This window comes from Podarcis muralis, chromosome 1 (genome assembly GCF_964188315.1).
Source record: "Podarcis muralis chromosome 1, rPodMur119.hap1.1, whole genome shotgun sequence".
Lineage (NCBI taxonomy): Eukaryota > Metazoa > Chordata > Lepidosauria > Squamata > Lacertidae > Podarcis > Podarcis muralis.
In genome coordinates, this window is record NC_135655.1 from 31118577 (window position 1) to 31146547 (window position 27971).

Sequence of the window (27971 nt, forward strand, 5' to 3'; positions counted from 1 at the left end):
CCCAGCATCTTCAAGTTAGCACACTCTGTCCACTTGCCCTTGCTTCAAGTGCTTGAAAGCTGTTTTCTAACAGTTAATATTCTGAAACAGGAGTATGACTCAAGTTCCACAGATAAGGTATGCTGGATCTCGTAGTGGCTTAGGAAAGGCACTTTGTGCGTGCTCAGAGGCAACAATGACCCAGGACTGAAAACATCCAACCAGCCTTATAGGGATAAGATATTTTACCAACCATCTTTCTTCCCAGGACTGAATACAGAAACTGGAGTAATTTGGAGTGAGTGTATCCAAATGCACTGCAGGCTTTGGACACAAATGGTGCTGAGTCAGTCATCCCCCCTCAACAAAGTTCCAGAGAATGTGACTTCTGTATATTGCTTTTATTCTAACTCTGGAAAACAAAAAGGTAGGAGTTCCTCAGCTATTAAATTTTATGGTCTGCTGTTTTGCAATGAGCAGGAACCTCTGCTCTTCCTGTCAGGTTGCGAACAAAACAGAGTACAGTACTTGCAATATTTTTACTCTCCACTGAAGTAGTGGGGCTAGCTAATTAAGGTGAAGTACTTTACTGCTGGTTGATATGGGAGTAAATTGCTACATTGAAAATGCTTCAATTCAGTTTTTGTTCCATTTAACCCTGTGTGGGGGCAAACTTTCCTTTAAGGATACTGCTTTATATTGTTAACCCTGCTGTATCAGATCAGATCTTTTTAAGCAAGCTGTCCTGCGAGTAAATGTCTAAAAGGCAGGATGTTTTATTCAGGTTGTGTTGATGAAAAACTGAATTTTGAGTGACTCATGTTCATGTAATTAAAGTTCACTTTTAGTTCTGATAATGGATGTGAATCCTGACCACTTAGAACAGGAGTGGGGAGCCTGTGATACTCCAGATGCTGTTGGATTACAGTTGGAATAAATCAGAAAAATAACAAAAAATAATAATTTCTATATTGGCCTTCATCCAAAGATCACAGGGCAGTTTACAATATTAAAAACACAAAAATACATACCATAATGACAAAAAAAAACCTCAATCCCCTGCCACCACAGTTTAAAAAGTCATGGATTGTTTAATTAGCTGAAGGCCTGGGAGAACAGGAATTTTTTTTTGCCTGGTGCCTAAAGATATGTAATGAAGACACCAGGGGAGACTCCCTGGAGAGGGCATTTAACAAGTGGGGGCCACCAAAGAGGCCAATTCTCAGTGTTGCCACCTTCCAGACCTCGCTGAGGTGGCACATGAAGGGCCTCAGATTATGATTGTAGGGTATGGGTTCGTTCATAAGAGGTTCCCGTCCCCCCAGGAAATTTATTGTTTTCAGAATGTGTTGGGCAGTAATAAAAGATTTTGAGAACTTTGTGTCTGATTCACTCCTACAGTCAGTATCTCAGCTTTTTTCTTGCGTTGCTCTTAGAATTGACACGCAATGGCGGACCTTGGTCTCAAATTTCAGCGGTGCCCTGTGTGATGCCAAAATACACATACACACACAAACCTCTTGCCTGCCATTCTATATCATAGTTGCAGTGTCCCAAGGCTTTGTGCCCAGTGCGACCAAACTGGCTGTGCTCCCCTAAATCCACTCCGGCTTGTGGCTGAAGGGCAGCCAACATTTTAAGGCCTACAGGTTCCCCATTCCTGGTATATAACTTGGTGGAAATAGGTTAACATTGCATTCTGTTTTTATAGTGATGAAAGGTACTTTGTGTGTGCTTATTTTTATATGAATAGTATAATAAAACATGTTTTTAATAACCTTGAATACCCTGTCTTCAATAGTGACCAGTAGTTATATGTTAATAAAGAATCGTGTGCAGTGGTGAGGGATAATAATGGAGCACTCAATTCTTTCATGTTTAAGTGAATATTCAGTCCGTTGCTCACCTTCCATGTAAGAGAAAAAGAATGCATGCCTTGGTGATACTTTACTAATAATTATCTGTTTCATATACAAATACCTACATAGGAGTTTCCAAGAATAACCAACGTGTAGATAATAACAATTTTATTATTTATACCCTGCCCATCTGGCTGAATTTCTCCAGCCACTCTGGGTGGCTTACAGCATATATCGAAACATAAAAAAATCAAACGTTAAAAACTTCCCGATACAGGGCTGCCTTCAGAGGTCTCCTAAAAGTAAGGTAGTTGTTTTTCTCCTTGACATCTGAAGGGAAGGTTCCACAGAGAGATTGTGTTGATCATGCAGGGCTTTTTGTGTCTGTATATTTGAAGGGTGCATGCAGACTACTAAAAAACCTACGTGAGCAACTGTCCTAATATGCAGAGTCCGGAAGCATCTTCAGGGCTAAAAACTCGTGGAACATATTCTGCCAACAGCTGTGGAAACCGCGACAGCACGAAACTTATTGTGGATGATTCGTGCCGTTCACCCTTTTGTAGTAAATGGGTTTACTTCACAACGGGATTCTTTCGAACGAAGTCACCGGCCAAATGTACTTTTTATTTCTAGTCACGGGAAATGCCAAAACTAGGTGAAGCGACGCTAGTTTTTTAAAAAACAAAACCGCTTAAAACGCCGGAGGGCAGTCGGTAGCCGCGCTTTCCCGGCGAGCAAGCAAGCACCTCGAGGGGGAAAGAGACCATCGCTTGATGCAAAAAGGGTATCTGAAGAAGTGTGCATGCACACGATAGCTCATACCAAGAACTAACTTAGTTGGTCTTTAAGGTGCTACTGGAAGGAATTTTTTTGCAAAAAGGGGACAGCCCTAAGCGGCATGGGAGGAACCGGCTCAAATCCCCTCGAAGCAACAGCCGCCCCATTATTTAGAGCAAGGACAATTGCGAGCTGCCTCCCGGGTAGGGACGCGGACGGTGTCTTCTGAAATGCAAGCGAGGCGCGCACACGACAACCCCGCAGCACAGACGCCGCCTCTGAGGCGCTGCTCCCGCCAGCTACCCGCGTGGCTCTCCCCTCGGCCTCGCGCCTGCTTCGCCAACGGCCTGTCGCGAACCTCCCTGCCGCGAGGCCGCGCCTGGGCTTGAAGTGGTTCCGGGTCGGGAGAAGCCGCCAACATGGAGCGTAGGGGGCCCGCGGGGCCTCCGGGAAGCCGGTGAAGGAAGGCAAGGGGCAGCCCGAGGGGGGGGGGGACGGGACCCTGCCGCTCGCCTGGTCCTGAGGCCGCGAGAGGGGCGCGCGCGTGCGCACTGCCGGAGCCCCGTGGAATCCGCGGCAGCGTCTGAGGCCACAGCAGGAAGCTGCTGCTGCTGCTGCTGCTGCTGCCCACCGTCTCCCTCGCAGCAGCGGGGCCGCGGCTGGCGCTCGAGCCCTGCGGCAGGGAAGCCTCGGCGCCCCTTTCCTCAGCCCCAGGGCAGGCAGCAGCCATGTCTCTGGGCGAGTACGAGCGGCACTGCGACTCCATCAACTCCGACTTCGACAACGAGTCTTCCGGCAGGAGCGGCCCCCGGCCTGGCCCTGTCCTAGGCGGCGAGCAAGAGGAGCTGCATTATGCCCCCATCCGCGTCCTGGGCCGGGGCGCCTTCGGAGAGGCCACCTTGTACCGCCGGACCGAGGTAAATCTGCGCCCGCCTCCGCCGCGCCCCGCCATTCTTTCCCTCCTCCTCCTCCCGTCTCCGGGCGCGTTGGCTGAAGAGGCTCCCCTCCTCCCCCGTAGTTTGAATCCCAGCTCTATCCCCGCGAAGGAAGGCAGCATTATTGGGCACGAAATGCTCCTTAGATAGCCACCCCCTCGGGGTTCCCTCCCTCCCTTGTCACTGACATATCCTGCAGATGTTCAAAGACGCCAGAGACCCAGCCAGGAAAGCAAGCAAGCAAGCAAACTTTGGCTATGCATCCAAGTAGCGTCCTCGCGAATACTTAGGCTAAAGTGTGAACAGTTCTTCAGGGGGGTTGTTGGCAAAGGAAGACACAAGTTAACACTTCGGAAATCACGAAGTTGGAAGGGATCGTGGGGGGTCATCTAGTCCAACCCCTGCAATGCAGAGACTCTTTTCCCCAAGGCGGGGTTTGAACCCACAATACTGAGATAAAGAATCTCATGTTGTACCAACTGAGCTATCACAGGAGGGTAAATGACAAAGCAGTTCTTGATTCTGGAAAGTGTGAAGTAGAAGAGAGCCAGACACATTCCTCTCTGATAGGGGTTGATCAAATCAGGAGGGTGCTTAAGGAACTTCTGTTGCGTTAATTTGAACTGGGTGCAATTAGGGCTAAACGAGACACTTGTTGCTAAATGCCTCATTGGAGTTGTGTGATTGATTCTTTAACTGAAAATGTCATCTGGTTAATCTGGATATTCATAAGGAAAGGGGTAAACACTTTTCTCCTGGCCCATGATCTCAACTAAAATTGAAACTGTTGTTTGGCATGGGAGAGATGCTTCCATTGATACCAGTTGTTAATTCCCAGTTCTAATTTGGCACTTGGAAGCTGATGGAATTTGGGTAGCTGAAAATGAAATGTGGCACAAGGATATAGTGGTGATATTTCCTCTCAAACAGCTTCCTGTACAGGGATAAAAAGAATGACAGGATGGAAGAGGGAGAAGGCAGCTGTAGAGCTGCATCATATTTCTGCAAGGATATGCCAGGCATATCATTTACAGTGCACAGAGGCTGATAGCAAAGGATAGTCATAGACAGAAAAAAACAAGCACAACTTTTAAGGAAAGTGTCTTACACAAGGTTATAAGTGTCGCACCCATATGGACACTAATCTTTGCAGAGCGGGTGAGTAAGTGGTAGAGTTGCCATGTGTTCTCTTTTTCTAGGACATGTCCTCTTTTTCAGAGGTGAGATTTGAGACAAAATGCATTTATTTGCTTTGAATAGCCATCATAGCATCCTCTATTTTGCTCTTCAAAATATGGCAACCCTAGTCAGTGGTATATAGATTGTGAAAGGGTACATCTATCATTGGCTTCCTCGGCAAAAAGGCTAACAGGGCCCAGTTAATTTAAAGAACCTGAAGATGTGTAGTTGTGGTTTTGGAGGTTGAGGTAGAAATGCCCACTTCTGTCACTTTCCAGAATATCAGCCAAACTCTTCCCTTAATACATTTCCATTTTATTAATTGTTTTGCATCATTAACAGTGGTAGGTTATTATTTCTTTATTGATTGATTTAATTTATATACCACCCTTCAAAGATCTCAGGGCAGTTCACCAGCATTTCCTGTGCGGAAAAGGAATCTTGATGGCACAGTTCAGTCAGCGATATATTTTTAATATGGCATTACAGAGAACCTGAAGTCCGCTGATCACATATTCTGCTATAGCTTCTGGGAGTTAATAGTCTGGCTAGATAAAACCATAGAATGATCAGGAATCTGCTTCAAGGATATAATACTAATTACTCCCAAGTTTTTATATCATTTTTAATATAATGTTGTTGCTGGAATATCTGACAAGTCCTGTGAACTAATCAATTCCTGTTAGCAAATTTAGACAGTGTTTGTGTGGAGTTGTGTATGAAATAACAATAACCTTTCTTCTGAAAAGTTTATGCTATTTGATAATTATTCAAAAGGAAGAGAGTGTTCATTGTAGATAGCGATTTTTGGCATCAGAAATAAAGAAATGCCCATAGAGAATTTTTCAGACTAAATCTGAAAGTGAATGCAAAAAAGATTGATACCTTGTAAGAAATTAAACGTGCATTTAGCTAACTAGATTTTTTTGTATTCCAGGATGACTCACTTGTAGTGTGGAAGGAAGTGGATCTTACAAGACTGTCAGAAAAAGAACGCCGTGATGCTTTGAATGAGATTGTTATCCTTGCACTTTTGCAACATGACAACATCATTGCCTATTACAATCACTTCATGGATAACACTACACTTCTGATTGAACTGGAATACTGTAATGGTGAGAACTCTTGTCTTGTAAACAGCAGGCATCTCTTCCATCTTAAGTTCTGTTGGGGAAGATGAAACACAGAATCACTTTGTCTTGTTTATAGATGGCAAGCTATAGTGACAGTTCTAACACAAACCAGAGTCATCTTGGAGAACTGCCACTTAACGTTTCGCAGATACATATTCTAAAATGTATTTGTGGGAAGAAGAAACTTGGGAAGCAGAAATAGCTAAAGGAAAGATGAGGCACTAAATGCTCAATAAATCAGATACAAATCTGCAGAATCTTGCAGGGGAAGCCTGGAAGAGGGCATTATTTGTGGCAGCCCCTAAGTTATGGAACTCCCTCCCCACAGAGGTGCATCTAGCAACTTCATTATACAGCTTTCAGCAAATAAGAAATATACACTTCTTTGCCTTGGCCTTTGACACCTGAGATGTGCATTTTCAGAACCCACCCTTAAAAAAAATATATTATGATTGTATTTTTTAATTATAAGTTCTTAAATACTTTTAAACTGCATTTTAATTGTTGTAACCTGCCTTGGGATGCTTAGGGTAAAGAGCAGGTTATAATTATGATAATGAAAAAGCTTGGGAAAATGGCAAATTCCTGGAGGATTTCTGGTAAATGCTAATAGAACATTTACAATCGATAGGTAAGCATTTCTCTCTTTTAATTGCAGGGGGAAATCTCTATGATAAGATCCTGCGGCAGAAAGACAAGTTGTTTGAGGAAGAGGTAACTTGAACAAACTGAGAAGTAACAGAACAGAGTTTAGTACTGTTTGATGTGCTGCATTTTCCCAGTGTTTATTTCATGCTTATTGCTATAGTATTAGCAAGTTGCATCACTTGTGCCAGGAAACAATTAGCCTTTTCTTGGTGTTCCAGTCTTGAACAGAACACTTTGATCCTTCGTTGTTGATCACGTAGCAAGAATAAAGATGTTACAGTGGTACCTCGGGTTAAGTACTTAATTCGTTCCGGAGGTCTGTACTTAACCTGAAACTGTTCTTAACCTGAAGCACCACTTTAGCTAATGGGGCCTCCTGCTGCTGCTGTGTCGCCAGAGCATGATTTCTGTTCTCATCCTGAAGCAAAGTTCTTAACCCGAGGTACTATTGCTGGATTAGCGGAGTCTGTAACCTGAAGCGTATGTAACCCGAGGTACCACTGTACTTGGGTTTCAGTGGTGTCCAGGTCTTTTGTTCCCTGTCCCCATGGAATGGTATTCTTCTGGGATTGTTCATTAATTTACAGATAATCTTGTAGAATGTTACATTTTATTTGTAAATAAATAAAAAGATTAAGTCTTTTTTAAAATAAAATAGTTAATTAAACAGTCAGTGTAATCTTGAGAACAATTAAAAATAGTATAGAAAAGTGAGCAGCAGAAATGCAGTGAAAAAAGTTCTTTAGCAGCAGGACTATTCTTCACTGTATGACAAGAGTACAGTTAGGGAGGAAGCCTTACTTGGGAAGGGAGCTCCAGGGTGTAAACACAACCTTTGTAAAGATTTTACTCCTTTCTCTAATGGTACTCGTCTTAGTAAATGAGGGCATGAAGAACAGGGTTGTTCTTAAGGACCTTGTGGAATGGGAAAGTACACATGGGAGGAGGCAGAGGGGTTGCCATGCCATGGTCATTAGTTCTGTGATTTCACAGTCTTTATCTCTTTTTAGCTTTTTATTTTGGCCTGATGTTCAGCCCATATTTCTAAATATGGCTTGTAAGTAGTGCAGTAAGTGTCTATCTGTAGGAGTCTCATGCAGAGCAATCCCTGTGCATGTTTACTCAGCATTAAAACCTACTGTGTTTGGTGGCCCTTACTGCCAGGTAAGTATATATAGGATTGCAGCCTAACTGTTGTTAGCTATTATTACTAGTTTTCTGTAGGTTGCCCTTGGCTTATTATTAAGAGATTTAAGAATCTGCATGACTACAATTAAACAGCAAATCATAGGATAGCAACCCTAATGTAGAAACTGGTTATTCCTGCCAGTATGCTTAGAATTCCAAACTTGCTCTTCCATTCTATATTTTTTTAAAAGGAACAAAAGTATTTACATTCTTCAATATCCTTAATCTAATTCTTAAATTTGGTAAGTAGAATAATACATGCAATTGCTGATTTTTTTATTTATAAATTTGTTAGTCATCTTTACAGCAGTTGACAGTGCAATACTTTGCATGTTTATTCAGTAGTAAGTCCCAGTAGTAAGTGTTCAGTTGGGCTTATTCCCTAGTAAGTGCATCGAGAATTAGTGCTCAAAATGATTTAAAGCATTCTAAAAACCATCATATTAAAACAGTTAAAAAAGCTAAAACTAAACTCAAAAGCATATAACAAGTGTTTGTAACTGACAGATTCTGGCAGTAGCCTTTACAATTAAACATTTTCATTTGCTGGAATAAACTATATCGTGAAGAGACAAGCACTTGTCATCTTACACCATGGAGACCATGTTATCCTGGAAAGATTACACCTTGAAAAATATCTCAACACTGAGTTGTTCATATTGGAATAATAAAATTGTCTTTCTAAAATAAACTTCCTGCAGTGTTTCCCATGTGAACTCTCTTTCTTTGCAGATGGTAGTGTGGTACCTATTTCAGATTGCATCAGCAGTGAGCTGCATCCACAGGGAAGGAATCCTTCACAGGTACCGTATTTTTCGCTCCATTGGATGCACCGGACCATAGGAGGGGGAGAACAGGGGGAAAATTTTTTTTCTTGTTCTCCCCCTCTAAAACAAGGTGCGTTCAAGGTACATTCACCAGAGCTTGTGGGGCTGGCGGTGGGGGGAAGCGCTGCTTTCCCCCACCGCCAGCCTCAAAGATCCCTGAAGCCTTTGGAGCGCAGCGCCCCGCTGCCCTGCAGAGGTTTGCGCGCAGCCATCCCCAAGCTAGAACAGCGAGACGGAGCGCTCCGCAGTGCTCCGTCTTCCTGTTCTGGCTTTGGGCTTAGCGGCGCAGCCTGCATTCGCTCTATAGGACGCACACACATTTCCCCTTAATTTTTGGAGGGGGAAATGTGCATCCTATAGAACGAAAAATACAGTAGGTGTGATTAATGAAGCTTGGGCTAACTTGTGGCCTAGTGGCTGAAGGTAAAACATGCTTGAGAGTATTGATAGCCTGCTGCTGCAAATACCATTTTAGTTAGTTTTCCCCTTGCTGCATTTTTTGAGCATCTACAGTGGTTCTTTTTTAAATTGTCTGTTGTTATTTTTAAATATTTTACTAATAGCATTTTATTTTACTTGGTATTTTATTCTAATTGGTACTTTTATTGTTGTTAACTGCTTAGGGCATTTGATATGATGACAGGGAATAAATATTTATCATAACAAATTGTGGGCGGTATTCAATATGCTTGTTCTATCAGTGAAACTTACCCAGCTGTCCATGTGAGCCTCCCACATGCTCCCTAAATCTGTGGGTTCCTCCAACCCACTGGAGCAGATTGGGGAGGGCACTGGGTGCATGTGTGGGGCAGGGAGTTCTGTTACGCAAATGGAAATCCTTGTGCTAATGGAACAAGTGCATTGGACACCATCCTAAAAGTAGAGTAAAGGGAAGCAATCTGATTTGCTTCACTCTTCTTAGCACAGAAATTGGATTTCCTATACTACAGATAACTTAATACCCTAGTGCAGTCTTCCTCAACCTTGGTACCACCAGTTGTTGTAGGGCTACGAAAATCTGTGACATCAGGTGTGGAGAGGACTGAGTTAAATCCTTTCACAGTAACATTAATAGAGGAGGAATAGCATACTGAGTCCTATACCTGGTGACTGGAAGAACTACATCACTTTAATGCTTCTTTTTCTAGAGATATAAAGACACTGAATATCTTCCTCACTAAAGCAAATCTTATAAAACTGGGTGACTATGGTTTGGCGAAAAAGCTGAACTCTGAATATTCGATGGCTGAAACAGTGAGTGTCTGAAACTTTAATGTTTCAATAGACTAATTTACCTGTACCTGTCTGGGATTTTGTGCGCAAATCAGGAGCTTGGGGTCCTTTGATGCCACTTAATGCTGTTTGCTTCTTTTCCTACACTTCTGAATTGTCTTGTTAGAAATATAATATATCCTGTTACTTTGTAACCTGCCATTAGCAAATATGTATTCATTCAGATTTGCAACCCTTCAGTTGGGAAGGGCGGCAGATCCAGCCTCCGTGGAGCATTCTTGTAAGTTACCACTACTGCCTCTTTCTCATCTGCATGCCCACAGCTATGCAGCCTTGCTGTTGCTGCTGCACCTGTTTGTCACCCAGAAGCAGGTGGCGTGGGCATGCAGGCAGCAGAGGCAGTGGGAGGGTTGGAGTGGCATTTTCTGTTCTGCCTTTAGTGACAAAACAGTCTTGGGCCAGCCCAGAAAGACAATAGGTCTTATAATCCAGTATTTAAGTTTTTACTTTGCATGCTGAAACACAATATAAGCATGGGTGTTCTTATATAAAATGACTAGAAATTAGCACTTGCAGGGAAAACAATGAACTGTGTCTGATCTACTGGTATCAAGGAGTTGGGCAGACTATCTCTAACATTTTTGCTCTGTTGTGCAGTTGGTAGGAACCCCGTACTATATGTCTCCAGAGCTCTGCCAGGGAGTAAAATACAACTTCAAATCTGATATCTGGGCAGTTGGTTGTGTTGCCTTTGAGCTCCTCACACTGAAAAGAACTTTTGATGCAACAGTAAGTCACACCTATGCTGGTCACTAACGCTACATAATTTCCTTTAGTCATTTTTAATGTTCTGTGTGTGCTTGAGAGAGCGAGAGGGAGCCCCCAGTTGTGAAGAATGTGTTACAGTGAGAGCTGTAGGTCAGTTGGGTATCTCCTGTTCAGGGATGATTATCATGCTTGAATTAGACCCACTGAAATTGATGGACCCAAATAACAAATCCATTGATTTAAGTGGTTCTGAATATGACTGACTTGGCTATCACCCGGTAAATTGTCCCTTGCTGATGTTCTGAGTCTATCTGGAAAGTGTATAGGAAGCTGTCTTCTACTGAATCATAAAGTTGCTATATGTAGCTTGGTATTTTCTATGCTGCCTGAAAGTGGTTGTCTAGGGTTTCAGGTAGAAGTCTCTTCCAGCCTTACCTGGAGATGCTTGAATTGAATCTAGAACTTTTTGCATGAAAACTAAATGTTCTGCCACTGAGCTATGTTCCAATAGTACGTAACATCTGAAACAATCAGAGAGAGAGAGAATATAATGCAGATCCACAGGACATCTTCTTAAACAGGGTCTCCAGATGCACTTGAATGATCACACTATTTCCCTTCTAGAATCCCTTGAACCTCTGTTTGAAGATTGTGCAAGGGAACCGAGCAATGGAGGTAGATTCCAGTGTTTATTCTCTGGACCTCATCCACATGGTCCACTCCTGCCTTGATCAGGTTGGTGAGATACAGTTTTCTTTCAACTTTGCTGCCTCAGTGACACAACTTCAGAGGAAAGTGGGGTAAATGCCTTGTATTAATTACAAGACTGGATATGTAAGTTTCTGGGCATCCTTGTGTATGGGCTCTGCAGAATGTGTGTTCTTGGCTGCCCAAGATCTGCAGCAGCTTAGAAACTGTTAAAATACCTTTGCATTTGAAGTGAAGAGTCTACAGTGGCCTTTAACTTGACACTTTCTGCTAACTTTAATATTCCTTTGATTCTCTGTGTTTGGGGAAATGGGTAAAGACCATAAGAATGTGGTTAGTTAATCTGCCCTGAGACTTAATTGTTGAAAAATGATCCCTTTCCTTAGGGAGTGACCTGTCACTCACCTCTTTCAGGATCCTGAGAAGAGGCCGACTGCTGATGAGCTGCTCGAGAGTCCCCTTATCAGCAAGCACAGGAGGTAAAGAGTTGTACATTCCTTGGACATGAACAGGCCGTGTTGTTTGGGAGAGAGCTACAGAATCTTGTACAGCCTACTAGTCATGTCCATGCTTCCCACATTCATTCACTTTAGCCATTGACTGATGAGGCACATCTTAGAATCATAGCATTGGAAGGGACCCTGAGGGCCATCTAGTAGGATTAGGTAGGATTCTTCTGCATGGCATTTAGTGTCTGTTAAGCCTGTTGGAATCCCCTGTCAGAAGTGCTGTAATAACAGATGGTTGCTATTCTTCTTATTGCTTTTTTTTTTTCATGGCAGGGAGATGGAAGAGAAAGTTGTGCTGCTTAATGGCCCAAACAAACGACCAAGGTAATGGAGTGTGTGTTGTACAGCGGAATTAAAGGAAATAGGTCCCTAGACGTACTCACCCTTATGTGATTGCTTCACACTTTCAATGTTATCTTTTAGGTAATGCATGAGGCTACCACCTTGCTGAAGCTAAGCGGGTCTGAGTCTGGTCTGCAGCTAGATGGGAGACCACCTGCGTACAATGTGTACACTGCCTTGAGTTCCAAAAGGGAAGAAGGCAGCTTCCACTCTTGTTGTAAACTGTGCCCATTCTTCTCTACAGATTTGAATTGGACAGCATCCAACTAAGCAGTTCTGCTAATGCAAGGAGTTAGCTGTGCAGTGGAACTTACCTGCCCACAACTCTTCCTGTTGTGACACTTAAATCTGTTCAGGGGGTGCACAAGGAGAAGGTGGGGAAATTCCATTGTGCAGCTAAAAGTCCTTGTGCGCAGCTAGCAAAACTGTTTAGTTGTATGCCACCTATTGACTTGACACCAATCTGCACTTAAAAATACTTCATTGCTGATACTACTATGTTTTTCTCTCCTTAAGATAAAAGCCATTTGCTGTGGAAGATTATCCTTCATGGAATGCTGTAAATTTGCGTGTAACAAAATGTTGATGTTCTAAACAAAGTTGCTGAAGTGTTTGCATATTTTTTTTCAATTTTTAACTGTGAAGCTTCGCTCATGCTACTGTTTCTGGAAATTCAAAAGCCTTGCTTGAGTCATCAAATTGGATTTTGATCTTTATTTGTATGCAGATTGGAGTAATCTTCTTCAACCTTTGTTTATCTATCCCTAGGTTCCCTACCTTTAAATTCCTAATGCTGTTTATGTGGCTTCTGAACAACACGAGTACCACTAAGGCTTATATAAAATGTTTCTGCCTGGAACCTGGGAATTTAATTTTCTTCCAGCTTGTCTTCTATTTCAGGGCTTCTAAAGCTACTCATGCTAAACAGTGATGACTCTTCATAACTCCCCTATTGACCTCATGTTTTACAGAACAAGCACCATGAACGAGGCTCCTATTGCTGTGGTGACATCACGCACGAGTGAAGTATATGTCTGGGGGGGTGGGAAGTCATCCCCTCAGAAGCTAGATGCCATTAAAAGTGGCTGCAGTGCACGACAGGTCTGTGCAGGAAACACCCATTTTGCAGTGGTTACAGTGGAAAAGGAGCTCTATACTTGGGTGGTAAGTGAAGTGTATGAAAAGTACATTGGAAACTTGGATAACGTATGAAGGCAGTGCAGAATGGACCTTGCATGAGTCATATTTAAGGTGTCACTACTGATTGTCAGTATAGTTGGATATTCCTAGTTAATAAGTTGCAAAAAGTTGTAAGAGGTGTTACTCCCCATTCAAGAGTTTATGCCACTTAAGTTCAAGGTCTAAAACATGCACAGGGTTTTTGTTTGTTTGTTTGTTTTGCTTTCTGTATATGGCAGCAGTTATTTCACCTCCAGGAAAATGCCCAAAGGTTCAGACAACAGCCTATAACATGTGAGAGGCTGTTGCTGAAAGAAAAATAGGGCACTCTCCCCAGTGTGTGCATGAAGGTGTACATGGGTCTCTCAGGATCCCAGTTGAAGTATATATAGTTTGTTACTTGGTTCCTTCGCATCAGACCTGCTAATAATGCTCCTTGGAGTTCCCAGGATGCATCCTTTACCATCCTTTACCATGCTTCTGCATATTACAGAACATGCAAGGGGGCACCAAACTGCATGGCCAACTGGGACATGGAGACAAAGCCTCCTATCGGCAGCCTAAGCATGTGGAAAAACTGCAGGGCAAAGCCATTCGCCAAGTGTCTTGTGGAGATGACTTTACTGTCTGCATCACAGGTAAGAGACAGGTAAAATGTACCAGCAGATAAATGGTGTGGAAGAACTCGAATGTTATCTTGTTTTTGTTATATACGTTGTAAACCACCCTGTGGTCCTTGGATGAAGGGTGATGCATAAATTTAAAACATAAATAAACAATTAACATATGCATTGGCTGAAAGAGAAAATGACCTTTGCGGGCAAGAGAGCATGAAATATTATGGCATAGGTAAATACAGGGAATTGCTATACTGCTGCTCTGGAATTAGTGCAGCTTCCCAAGATCAATATTTATTTCATGTTGCTTTAAACATTTATATATCACCAACATCTATATACAGCATAAAACCAATACAATAAAACACAAAAAGATGAGGAAGAAAACATGTTTTACAGTCAAAAAAGATTCTGCATGGTAACCTCTGTGATATGCATACACGGTGTAGATATGGGGCACCCTATCATTTAGTGGATGCAGGGCAGGGCACATTAGTCCAAGCATGTAATTGACCCAACTTGATCTAGATAATTAGATAACATGGTAGTCTGGTTTCCCTGTGTTTGAAGGAGTCAGAATCTCTATCTTACTCATTTGTCCCTTCTTTGCATGTAGATGAGGGCCAAGCCTTTGCCTTCGGCTCAGACTACTATGGCTGTATAGGTGTTTCCAAGGCATTTGGTTCTGAGGTTTTGGAGCCCAGGCAGCTGACCGTGTTCCTCAGCAACCCAGTGGAGCAGGTTTCTTGTGGAGATAACCATGTGGCTGTGCTGACCCGAAACCGAGAGGTCTATACATGGGGCTGTGGAGAATACGGTATGTGGCTTTCTATCTGCAGTCTCTAATACTGGCAGTAGAGACTGAGGCAAAATGCACACAATAAGAGTCATTTGAAGGAAAAACATGCATGCTCCTTCTCAAGCTTCATTTCATATGGTTGTGAACCACTTAGAGGTTTCCTTAAAATCAAATGGTATCATTTTTGTGTGAAATAAAAACATAACTACGGTATAATCACAGGCAATTGAGAGGCACTGTTTTGGTAACTGACTGGTGACAGATCTAACTTTTACTGTTATGAAAAACATCAGATTAAATTGGGATCCCTAATTCTGGAAAGATGGATGGTCATATCTATGATGTTGGATCTGTGAACATGAGAAATTAGGCAGCCTTGTTTCCTCAGACAGGACAGTCTGCTTTGAATCTGAAAGTCATTATCTGTAATAGTGTCCTTCAGCCAGGGGCAAAACTAGGCTTTACTTCACCCAGGTCAAAGACCCAGTTTGGCCCCCCCCCCCACACATTTGTGTATACACACACACACAGGCTTGGAGTCTCAATGGTGCCCTTCTAGATGCTTCACACAGGGCAAACCCCCCGCCCCCGCCCCCCCAGTAACTATGGCACTGTGTTCAGCACTAGGAAATTTCTCATTATTGTGTCTTCTCAAATGCAGGTCGCTTAGGTTTGGATTCAGAAGAGGATCACAGCCTCCCCCAGAAGGTAAAACTGACCAAATTTTTGCCATACTTTATGGGCTTCACACAGGTCACTGTGGCTCTGTTGTGGAGTATGTCCTCTCTTAAAACAATTTTCTAAAGCTATAACAATTTTAAGACCACGAATTTAGTACAGTTCAATTATTAATAGGGATAAGCTGGTGGAAGAAAGTAATTCTAAGATCACTTCTTATTGCGCCTAAGATTTCAGACTAAAACTGCAGAGTGGAAGAAAAGGACCTTTTTCTGCCTCCCCACTTCCAGCTACTCTCTGAAGACTGGAGAAGAGACCCTCTTAAGAAAATTAGGGAGGTGGGCAGGAGAAGGCTAGACCAGGGGTCAGCAACCTGCGGCCCACAGGCTACAAGTGGCCCATGGGGGGGTTTTAAACGGCCCACGAGCTGCCCACTCGGTGAGTCCCCGCGCACTGTGCTAAACCGGCGCAACGCAGAGTGAAGCAACTGATTCCAGAAATCGTTTCTGCACATGCGCAGACACCAGAAATCGCATCTGCACAGACGCAATCCGGCCCACGGAGCGATCTCCGCGGGAGCGAACCGGCCCAGGCGAGGTAAACCTTGCCGACCCCTGGACTAGACCATGTGAAAAATGAGCATAATATTTTTGTTTCAGTTCATTCATTTACATCTTTGTATTCTTGTTATAAAAGCACCTACACATTCTGCTGTTGTGTAGGTTTATGGTTCCATTTAGCTCCTAGCTTTCATATCTCAGTTTCTAACTCTGGCACCACTACTGAGGAGGTACCCTGCCTGGTTCCCCGTTGCTTCACTTCTTGCAGCAAGGGAACCACCAGAAAGCCCTCGGTGCTGGATCTCCTTTCTACCTAGTCCAGATATTATTATATTTGGTCTTCACTTAGGAACATAGGAGCCTTATAAAATCAGGTTGGAGTACAGTGGTGCCCCGCAAGACGAATGCCTCGCAAGACGAAAAACTTGCTAGACGAAAGGGTTTTCCTTTTTTTGAGTCGTTCCGCAAGACGAATTTCCCTATGGGCTTGCTTCGCAAGACGAAACGTCTTGCGAGTTTGTTTGCTTTTTCTTAAAGCCGCTAAACCGTTAATAGCCGCTAAGCCGCTAATAGCCGCTAAGCCGCTAATAGCCGTGCTTCGCAAGACGAAAAAACCGCAAGACGAAGAGACTCGCGGAACGGATTAATTTCGTCTTGCGAGGCACCACTGTATTTGTCCAATTTGCCCAGAATTATTTACTCTTGCTAACAGCAGGTCTCCAAGGTTTTAAGCAGAGGTCTTTCATGTCACCTGCTACTTCATCCTTTTTTTAAAGTGGAGGTTCTAAGGATTGCATTGGGACTTATTACATACAAAGCATCTACTCTCCATTGAATTAAAATTTCTCTTACTTGGTGACTCTGCAGTATTCTGTTGCAAGGATGTATCATGTTTCTCCTCTATAGGTAGAAATTCAGAAGACTTCCAATATTGTTTCAGTCCAGTGTGGCAGTGATGGAACCTTCCTACTCACACAGGCAGGCAAGGTTTTGGCTTGCGGTCTGAATGAGTTCAACAAACTGGGCCTGAACCAATGCACTTCAGGGATCATTAATCATGATGTGAGTAGTAATTTTCAAATTGCATGGGAAATAAAGTTCTGGAAGTAGCAAACACATATCTATTAATAAAAATGAATTTATTTTCAATAATCATTAATAAATGAAACATAACATATTTATTGAATACTAGGTTGGAGCCATAGAAGGAAAAGAAAAACTAATGTGATATACCATGCTTGGCAGTAGGCTGCTTTCAGTTTTGTGTGGTACATTCAGCTGCAGGTTGGGTGTATTTGAGCAGTCTGTACAAGAAAATAGAATTTGATCTAGGCAAAAATTGTTTGCTTTGGAAGGACTTGTATGATACTATGGCTTAGTGATGCACCGCATGGATAGATTTGTTGGACTGTCTGCTCTCTTACCTTAGGCTTACCAAGAAATTCCATACACCACCTGCTTCACTTTGGCCAAGAAACTCTCCTTCTACAAGGTTCGCACCATTGCCCCAGGGAAGACACACACAGCTGCCATAGATGGTGAGATCTAATCCCATTGTAATTGTATTTTATTCTTACAAAATAAAATCTGTAAAATACTTGGGGTGGGGGTGCTTAATGGCCCAAACAAACGACCGGGGTAATGGATTGACTGTTGAAGAGTGGAATTAAAGTATGTTTCAACATCAGAATCTCTTTCAATTCATCACATCCCTTGCGAACATAGATCCGTTTGCGACTGGAAAACATTGTAAATTAATAAAGTACAGACTTGTTAAAATTAGTGCACCCTTGCATTTAGCGCTGTATTTTTAATCGGCTGTTTCAAAATTTAAGCTCCACAAACTATCCGAGGTTTATTGAACAGGACCGATGCTGATTTTGAAATTAGTTTCTTTGTTCCACATTAGTTAAAAAATCTGAAACCTGAGAATTACCAGTGATGTATCAGATAAAGAGGAAGCCTGTCTGGTTCTCCAGTAGAGCTTAGCCACTGATGTGGTGTCCACAATGAGCCTTGTCCTTCCTTTCTTTCAGAACGGGGTCGTTTGCTTACCTTTGGCTCCAACAAGTGTGGGCAGCTGGGTGTTGGAGACTATAAGAAACGTCTGGGTATTAATCTGCTAGGAGGACCTCTTGGGGGGAAGCAGGTCATCAGGGTTTCCTGTGGTGATGAGTTCACTATAGCTGCTACTGATGGTGAGTGTTGGTGCTGGTGAGTTGGCCATGGTTTTTTGTAAGCAGCATCTACAGAGGGCCAAGGGTGGCTACCTGCAATATTGGAGGAGAATAACATCCCAACTGCATTAGAGGAGAGGAACTTTGCTGTCTAGCAATAATTGTAGTAAAGCAACACAAAACATAATGTTCCTGCAGGAGTGCCATATGCTGGTGGTTGGGAACCTCTGGCCTAAGTAGGCCTGCCAGACCTCTCCCTTTGGCTTGCCAAGCTGTTTTGTGCAAGCCTCACACACCTGTCAAACATCCGATGACGTGTGATGTCAGGTGTGAGGCGGTAAAAGGGATATCTAATCTTCATTCTAAGCACTAAGATTGGAGATAAGCCCTCTGGCTACTCATTGACAATAAAAGGCAGTCTTTCCCTTTACTGCCGCTGTAATGCTGGGGTGAGGGTAGAAATGCTGCCTTCTGTCTTTTTCTGTTAAGAGATAGCTCTGCCTGATCTTTATCTTCATATCTTTGTGCAAAACAACATATATCCAAGATTGGAGATCAACCATCTGTCTGCTCTTTCTCTAAAGAACAGGTAGAGAGCCTTACCTTAGTGCCGTGGTGCTTAGCACTAATAAAGGGTGATAAAATCCCTGATCTTCTGTTAAATTAAGGCAGAGGGATCTTTCCAGCCACCTCTTCCAAGAACTGGAGTGGAGATAGTTAGAAATGCTGAGTGTATGTGCATGCATGCGTACCTGGTGTGAGAGTGCATGTATGAGTATATTACTGCATGTATGTACATGCATGTGAGAAGTTGAGAGGTGTCTGGTGTATGTGTTTCAATGGGGAATTAGAGGTACATGCATTTGTCTTTTCTGAGGAGTTCTTCCACCCACCCACCCACCATTGGAATGACGCTCCCAGAATACTGGGCAAGTGCCAGTCTGGCCCCTTGCGGAAAATAGGTTCTCAACCCCTGTCTCATGGTGTTCTTCTAGACTGCATGATTAAAATTTCAACTGAAGGTGAGCCATTTGAGTGGAATGAAATGCAGCTGTATAGGAATCCTTGAAAGGCAGTTTGGAGTGTCTGACTTGAGACTGATAACACTTTTCTCTTCCCCAGATAACCATATCTTTGCCTGGGGTAATGGCGGAAATGGCCGTTTAGCAATGACACCAACAGAAAGGGCTCATAGTTCTGATATTTGTACATCATGGCCTCGGCCCATTTTTGGTTCCCTGCATTACGTCCCTGATTTATCTTGCCGTGGCTGGCACACCATCATAATTGTTGGTGAGTATTAAAAAGTTGGGAAACAGGAGCCTATTCAGGAATATTTGTCTCCTCGAATCATAAGGGAAATGTAAAATGTAACAAGTTCACTGGAAGAGTAGGTGAGCTATTTCCTTTCTAAGGAAATAGGTCAGCATGTTTTTGGAACCTTTGTCTGAGAAAATTTTCCTTCTTTCTCTCCAGAAAAAGTTATAAATTCTAAAACCATCCTCCGCTCCAGTAGCAGTGGCCTCTCTATTGGGACTGGTAAGTAATCAGACTTTTAATAATAGGCCAAAGCTGGGAAAACATCAACTAGGCTTTAGGAAGGAGGTGGGAGGACTCTAGGACCCGGTCAGAGCCCTCATGCCTCCTTCCCCAAGCCCAGTGCCTTGCTTACCCCGCTTTGGGAAGGCAGCATGAGGGCTGGGCGGTGTGTGTGTGTGTGTGTGTGTGTGTGTGATGTTGCCAAGGGCCACCAAAGAGGCCTCAATGGCTGCATGTGGCTCTCAGGCCATCTTGCCTGCTGCTTGATGGACCAAATGGGCTGACTCAGTGTACCTTCATTCATTCTTCTCATCTTGACCTAGCCCATTCATTTCTTTTTTAAAACTCCTCTGGTAGATTATTCTATTTTTGTAGCTTATTCTTTCCCCCCCATTTCATACATCAGAGAGCACAAAGGTTCTTTTCCTTGACTAACCTGGTTCAGCCCACCTGCTTGAATCAGGATATGGAGAACTAGTCTAAGAAGATGGATAAGTGGTATTGCCAGAAAAGAAAAAGATGGTGAAAGTTAAAGTTGGGGAAGAGGCACAGAGTTGATAAAATAAGTCTCTTCCTATTACGTTTGAAATAATAATAGTTTGTAGACAAATGTCTGAGAATATATAGTAGGTTTATCTATCACAAAAATCTAAGGGGTCTGCATTTCCAGAAAGTGGTAACTTTTGGCTCAGCTTAAGCTACTGTAAGTCCCCAGCGAATTAGTTTGTTTTCCCCTCCATGCCCCCCACAACCAGTGTATGGACATTAATATAATTTATTACAATTGCCCAAAATTGTGTGTCTAGTAAAAAATAATTCCAAACCTTTTGGGGGGTGTATGTTCTGAATATGCCCAGGATCCTATGTGAGCTGATGCACCTGAGTCTCATATCTTGTTTACTGTTGGATTATCTTCTCTTTGCATCACCATTCTGAGGTCTGACAAGGCCTGCATTCCCAAGGCTGAAAATGCTCCTGAGCGAACAAGGGAAATATTTAAGGATTTTAATACTCTACCCATTTCTGCTAGTGGCCCAAAGCTCTACAGCTGAAGGAGGAGAAGAGGAGGAAAGTGAGCGGGACTCTGAGACCCCTGACCCCAGCAGAGGTTTCCGAGGAACCATGGAAGCAGACCACGGGATGGGGGATCGGATTAGTGCAACAGAAGCAGTTGCAGACAGCAGTGCTGCCAGTAGCTCCTGCCCTAGCTGGTTACGCAAGGTAACAATTTCTGTCTCACCTAAAGCAAAGTGGGTACAGGAAAACTGAATGGCATTTCTCCAATAAAGGTGGAGAATTTGTGGGTGAGAGGTTTCTCCTTGAAGTTTAGTTGAATTTTAGAATCATAGAATTGTAGAGTTGGAAGGGACCCTAAGGATAATCTAGTTCAAGCCCCTGCGGTGTAGGAATCGCAACTAAAGAATCCCTGATAGGTGCCCATCCAACCTCTGTTTAAAAATCTCCAGTGAAGGAGAGTCTCCCACTTTCTGAAGTCGTCTGCTCCTTTTTCAAATAGCTCTTACTGTCAGAAAGTTCTTTTCTTGGCAAATCATAAAAGCACCATGGTAAATTTTACCTCTATTCTGGAATCACTTCTAAGGGCGTAGTTTGAATAGCTTTGTAGGTGCAGCTTTTCAGGTAACAGACTCACTTCAGAAGAAAGAAGAGAAACCTTGATTAGAAGGACGATCGGTTTTGAATTCCAAACCCATAATTTTACGATGTATACCACTTGGAGTGTTTTGTGATTTAGCAGTGAATAAATATTTCTAATTAAAACAAATAAACAAGAAATGGGCTCAGAAATCCAGATTCAAAGCTTGAGAGATTGAGATTAAAGTAGAAACCATTTTAAACTGTCTTTGGCATTTTGTTTATATTTTTCTTTTCATGATGTCCTTTTTTATCATTTTGTTTGTAAATGCCCTGAAAGCTGATGTTGAAAGTGGATATAAAATTCCTTTTTCCCATTCTGATTAGCTTCTAGTAAAAATAACTGAGCTGATGCAAGTTAAAGCTACAATATATCCCATCTAGCCTTTTGTATCAATGAGATCTCTTTTTATCCATTGCCTGTTCCTTTATACAGTCATACCTCATGCTATGTTTGCTTCACATTGAGGCTTTTCAGGTTACGAACGCAGCAAACCCGGAAGTGTTTAATTCGGGGTTCGCCATGCGCGCATGCGCAGAAGCAATCTGCATACTTTGCACATGCGCAGAAGCGCTCTATTGCGCTTTGTGCATGCGCAGTAGCGGCGCTCTACTTATGGACTTTTCGGGGTGTGAACAGCACCCTGAAACGGGTCACATTTGTAAGTAGAGGTACCACTGTACAGTTGTGCCTCGGAAGTTGAGCACCTTGCAAGATGAACGTTTTGGCTCTCAAACACCGCAAACCAATTGTTCTGCGTTCTTTGGAACCCAAACGTCCGCCATTCCTGCAGCCAATTGAAAGCCACGCCTTGGTTCCCGAACATTTTGGAAGTCGAACAGACTTCCAAAACGGATTCTGTTTGACTTCCGAGGTACAACTATAATGCTAAAAAGGGTTCTGAAGCAGTTAAAAACATAACCGTTCCAGATAATTTTCCTTAGTTTATAGATAAGGTAAAGGGACCCCTGACCATTAGGTCCAGTCATGACCGACTCTGGGGTTGCGCCGCTCATCTCGCTTTATTGGCTGAGGGAGCTGGTGTACAACTTCCGGGTCATGTGGCCAGCATGACTAAGCCTCTTCTGGCGAACCAGAGCAGCGCACGGAAACGCCATTTACCTTCATGCCGGAGCAGTACCTATTTATCTACTTGCACTTTGATGTGCTTTCGAACTGCTAGGTGGGCAGGAGCTGGGACCGAGCAATGGGAACTCACCCCGTCGCAGGGATTCAAACCGCTGACCTTCTGATCGGCAAGTCCTCAGCTCTGTGGTTTAACCCACAGCGCCACCCGCATCCCTTCTTATAAATAAGTACCAAAACCCTAAAAAGCAACATAGAAACAAGAAATTAGTTTTGTAGGACTGCACAAAACTTCATAATGTTCATAATGTGTAGGATACATTTTGTTGACCTCCCTTGTAAAATTGAACAGCAGGATAAGTAAGTGAAATGCAAGTAAAACTGGCAGAGCCTAAAATTTAATATCAGCCCATCATTGCTGCAATATCAAAGTCTGTCTTTCACAGATAAATCCACACATATCAGAGCATGGTTTGCCATTGTTGGACAGCAGTCTATTGTAAGTGCCAACGAAACAAACATGAAATCTGGCAGTCATTTGCATCCTGACACTGAACAAAGCTTATCCACTGAATCATCCCAAAGAAAATATTATTGGGGCACAAACCCAAAGTATCAAGATTCTGCCTCAAATAGGCAGGTACAGCTCATCAGTTCTGCCACTTCTATTGAATTCAGTCTGTCACTAAGAATAGAAGGATACATATTGCAAGAACACATAATTTCTCTCTGTTACATTCAATGACCCATGCTCTATTTTGGGGGAATAGCACGAAGACAAGTAGAACAGAAAGGAGACAGGCTCCAGTGTTTACTGGAATAAGATGTTTATTTAGCTCAATGTGTTCCAGAGACAAAACTCCTTTGTCAAAAGCTATAAGCAAAGATAAATATAAGAATAAAGGACATTGTTATTGCATCATAAAATCACAAAACCTTGTAAAAATTAAAAATACCTAAATTCAGAAAAACTAAAGATATAAATTAAAAAATTGTTACACTCTTAACAAAGTTTGGAAACACGTGAACTGTGCATCAGTAAATCTTAATAAACCTCCACATGTTTGACTCTTAGAGCCATTATCTGCAGTGTGAATCACACTGTGGCTATTTTCTGAACAGAAAGAGAATGCCACCTGTGTTCCTTTTTTATATTCCTCATATTGCAGCAAAGGTAGATAAGAAAGTGAAGAAAATCTGACATTGTTCATTCTCTCTCTCTCTCTCTCTCTCTCTCTGTGTGTGTGTGTGTGTGTGTGTGTGTGTAACCAGGAGCTGGAGAATGCAGAGTTCATCCCCATGCCTGAAAACCCCTCTCTTGTGAGCCTAGCCTCTTCAGAATCTGACAAAGAAACTCTTCCCTACGATGAGCTCAAGGGACTGCACTTGGCTTCACCCACACATGTCGATAACAAGTCTGAAGCAGGATCTTGGGTAAAGTAAATTGCTAAACATATGGAACTCTTCAAGACAGTTTGGGGCTGATGGTAGAAATAGGATGCAAGGATAATAATTCAGACTGGTATAAATACAGACTGTACATGGGAAAGAGAGATAGTACATAGGAGAGGATGTAGTCTTTTCTTTTCTGAATAGTGGATAAGAGTGATAAATTAATCCCAGCAGCAATTGATTTAGCAAGGAGACAGATTGCTGAGAATTATCTGAAACTGATTCTGTTTAAGGGCTTCATGATTTAATTTACCTCGCCCTAAGGAGCACCTTTGGTAAGGCGCTTTTTTACCCTTCATTTCAAGAAATCAGATTATGGTTGAGGAGGAGAATTAAAGAAAGAAAACATCTCAAGAAACAGGTACAGCTGTGGGAAAGGATGTAGTCTTAACCTACCCAGTCTCAAGATAGAATGCATATGACATTTGCAGCTACAGATTTGACAATGATTTCTCTATGAGCTAATATTTCAGTACATCACTTATTCAAGAATTCTGCTTCCATTATTTAGTATTAAATTCTCAGTACTTTTTCTCTCATCTTCTACCCATGGCTTACTGCCATGGCCTGGGCAAGTATAGGCTTTGAAAAAATTTCACATTGTACATACAGGGTGAGTTCTTTAAAAGAGGGCCCGTGGATACAGAGTACACATGTTCCATGGGGCCTCTTTTAAAAGACTCACCCTGTATATGTACATACAAACAACTCATTCCCGAATCTCCTGTCTTTATTGTGCAGCGGCAACCCTTGGATTCAGCAGAGCCCTGTAGTGGGCAGAAGACATTTGGGGTACCAACTGCATGCAAATGCAGTTTGCTGCAGACTGAAGTGGAACGTCTGCATGGCTTAATATCAAAGTGTTTGGCTGACCAGCAGGTGCTGCAGCAACAAACCAACCGTCTCAGTGCCCAGCTCCAGAGTCTCTCCAGGAGGACAGAAGGGTCACAGCAGGTAAGATTTCCACTGTGAGAAGGATGACATATTAAATGCTGGAGTAATTCCAAATGTTCCTGTAGTTCCTTGAAATTGGTGCTGAGATCTAGATTAAGAGAAGTTAGGCTGTAGCAGCCAGTTGATAAAGTTGGATGCAAGCTAACAGAGACGCAGAAGGTGTGGCTTTTACTGCAGTAATCTAGTAGCTTCAGACAACCTTGGGCTTGTTGGATTTGTGGCTAGGAAGAGTTGACTGCAATATAGTGATGACTGTTTTGTTGGAAGGCTGGAGGATGCCTGACTCTACATTTACCAGCAGCATTTGGGGATGTTAGTGTTGGCTTAACCTAGAAACAAATGGGGTCTCTCTTACATCACTCCCCTTTTATTTCTCTTCCCCTGCCTGAAGACCCCTGGAGGCTGATAATGGGGGGAAAGTTGATTATTAAAACACACTTGTTTTTCCTTTCAGTTGGTCATCCCATGTCTGGAGTGTAACTTGAGCTCTGTTAGCTAATAGTAGAGGCAGACTGCCCCCTGTAAATATGTTCCAGATTAGCAGGTCTCTGGGAAGCAGCAGATTTTTTAATAACACTTCCTTGGCAGCCTGAGCAGATGGTTGTTCGACTCTAAACCTCGCTTTTCTATTCTTTGTACATGTGTGCAATAACCGAATGCAGCAGACATGGTTTAACTGAACAGCCAAGTGACAGAGTTCATGTGCAATATATATAATGTGTTTCTTTATTATATCAGGAGTAATTTTTGTTTGTTTGTCTGGGCAGCTTGAGGCTCATTCCAAAGCCACACAAACATCCAAGGAAGAGATGGAAGCAGATCCAAAGCCTGACTTGGATTCTGACTCCTGGTGTCTCCTGGGAACTGACTCATGCCGCTTCAGCCTGTAGTCTTTTAAGTTCACTGGAATCTATCCAATTTCACAGCACACTAACTTGAATGAAGAGAGCAGGTTTCCTGGCTTCAGGTCCTTTGTGAACAAGAAGGTCAGGGTCTCCACAGCGTCCATGTATGCAAGAGGGGAAGCTCCTCCCTAAGCTTTGAACCTAGGAGGACATTTAGAGAAAGGCAGAGCCCCAAGTTCAAGCCAGGGTCTGTTCAGACATCAGCAGCCTGCCCTCTCTACATTATCTCAGTCTGCCCTTGAGGTCAGGTAGCCACACTGCAGGAATGGCTCCAACAGCATGTCCTTAATCCCCCCCCCCCCCCAACTTCGCAAAGGCAGCATTGAGCCCTGACACATCATCTTCTGGCGACTGAAAAAGGAAAGAAAATGAATACCAACAATAACAGTCAAGCTGTCATGCTCCAAGTTGCTTTCAACCTAAAGTCAAAGGGCAGGACATCAGCTTTGTAGGAGGGGAAGCATTGGAAAAATACTACTCTGAAGGTGGAAACAGAGAAAATCTGTCTTTCGCTGCAGATGCATTTCTGGTTATATTTCCTCCAATCTGTACAGAAGGTGTTTTTAACTTTTAACTGAAGGGATGTTAGGGAGAGGATCTCTGTCACCCTTTTCTTAGCACTTCTAGGTACGGTTCTGATACATTTTTTTTTTTTATGGCTGTATTTTCCAGTTATCCAAGGAGTCTGTAGTTCTAGAGTTCACAACAATTATTTTTCAAGCCAGCCAAGGACTACGTGAAATTGAAATTGGACACACAACTTATTTGCTTCTTCTTTTCATCTTAGTTTGAGTACTGGAGTGAGTTGTTGAAAGCCTCTTGGCTTTGCGCCCCTTCTGCAAATCAGTATTTTCATTTCCTGTCTAATGCTTGATGAAGCTGGAAGAAAGCAGTGTCAGCTTTAACAATTTATCCAAATAAATTACTTAGAACCATAGACTTGGTAGAGTTGGAAGGGACCATGAGGGTCATCTTGTCCAACCCACAACCTTGAGATTAAGTCTCATGCTCTACCAACTGAGCTATCTTGGCTTGTAATAGACTAACATATACCAATTCAAAGCTTTCTAGTTTAATCAGTTCTAAACTGTATATAAAGGAACTCTGAAGATAGGGTTTCTGCTTTTCACCTTAAAAATGAAATTGATACTTTCACTAAATGGTGTAATTGGCATAATTGTGATTCCTGGGAGCCACTTTTGCATACTCCCCACCCTGGAGTGGAATTCCCACTGTTCCTTATTTAAGAAAATAATACCCTAATCTAACTTTTGTGAACAGTTACTGTATCTATTTTGTGTCCCTTATCTTTTATTTGTTAGTCATAGATGGAGTTTAGAATCTCCCATTCACTTGTCTCTAATATCCCCTTATGCACTTTTCTCTTCTAGAACTATTATCAGACTGCTAAACATTTTCTGGCTGGAAACAGGTGCTAGAGTATCCTACCCTAATAGTTCCATTGTTGAGGAGTTACCTGGTTCTTCTCCAAATACTGTCTTGGAACTGACTTAGATACCATTTTTTTCTTCTGTTCAGCCCCAAGAATAGTGTTGGTATGCCTTTCCTTACTGTTGGTGGAGGAAGGAGAAGAGCTTGAATATAAAATACCAAATGAACAGTAGGTTATTGTGTTATTTGATCGATAATCTTGTCTCCAAAAGTATTGGAGCAGTTTTATTATTTTTATATGAGAATGCTGTTGTGGCTGTAGAGACTGTCCTGTTATAAAGTAGGAACTAAGAGAGAATGAACTAGCGCTCTTGGATGTTGTCCAGCAAGGAATTGCTGAGCAAATGGGAGTTGCTCCGTGTTACACGTTTGGTAAGTGAAATGCACAGACAATTTCCCCCTTGGATCTTGTGGAGTACTAGATACTATAATGAGGATGATCTGTGCTCCACAGCAATATATGTATGTGCCTTAGGATTCACGCTGTTCAAGCTGTGCCTGTTACAGACCATAATATATGCACCAACCCTGCTATGCAACCAAAGAAGCAGTTTAAACATATATCTTGCCCTAGGCTAGAGGGCAAATGGGCCAGGTGTGCCTTTGAGCAGTTTCAGACCCATTTCTTTCAGCAGTGCTAGCTCTGTAGATGTCAGTCTCTTGCTAGCATTGCTGTTAATTTGTTATAATGGAATGTGAAACATGCCTGCACTGACACTCTAGTTGAAAACTAGTTTGTCATTATCTATTTTTTGAAAGGTTCAATGGTGGAATGGTTTGACGTTTTCTGTTTAAATAAATGTTGACACTCATTTGCCTCGTGTGTTCTGA

The 27971-nt window shown here is 42.6% G+C and overlaps 1 protein-coding gene across 1 annotated transcript; it reads left to right on the top strand.

The window, feature by feature from the left end:
• The first annotated feature begins 2869 nt into the window (after positions 1–2869).
• NEK9 (NIMA related kinase 9) lies at positions 2870–27952 on the top strand. Its single transcript, XM_028719439.2, has 22 exons — positions 2870–3535; positions 5670–5847; positions 6524–6579; positions 8434–8504; positions 9677–9782; positions 10419–10550; positions 11154–11264; positions 11652–11716; positions 12020–12070; positions 13060–13252; positions 13761–13905; positions 14501–14701; positions 15345–15391; positions 16828–16983; positions 17351–17459; positions 17958–18119; positions 19221–19391; positions 19575–19637; positions 20668–20858; positions 23650–23811; positions 24571–24783; positions 25551–27952. The coding sequence occupies exons 1-22, from the start codon at positions 3347–3349 to the stop codon at positions 25671–25673; spliced, it is 2895 nt and encodes a 964-aa protein (XP_028575272.2). The 5' UTR covers positions 2870–3346; the 3' UTR covers positions 25674–27952.
• Positions 27953–27971: the final 19 nt, after the last annotated feature.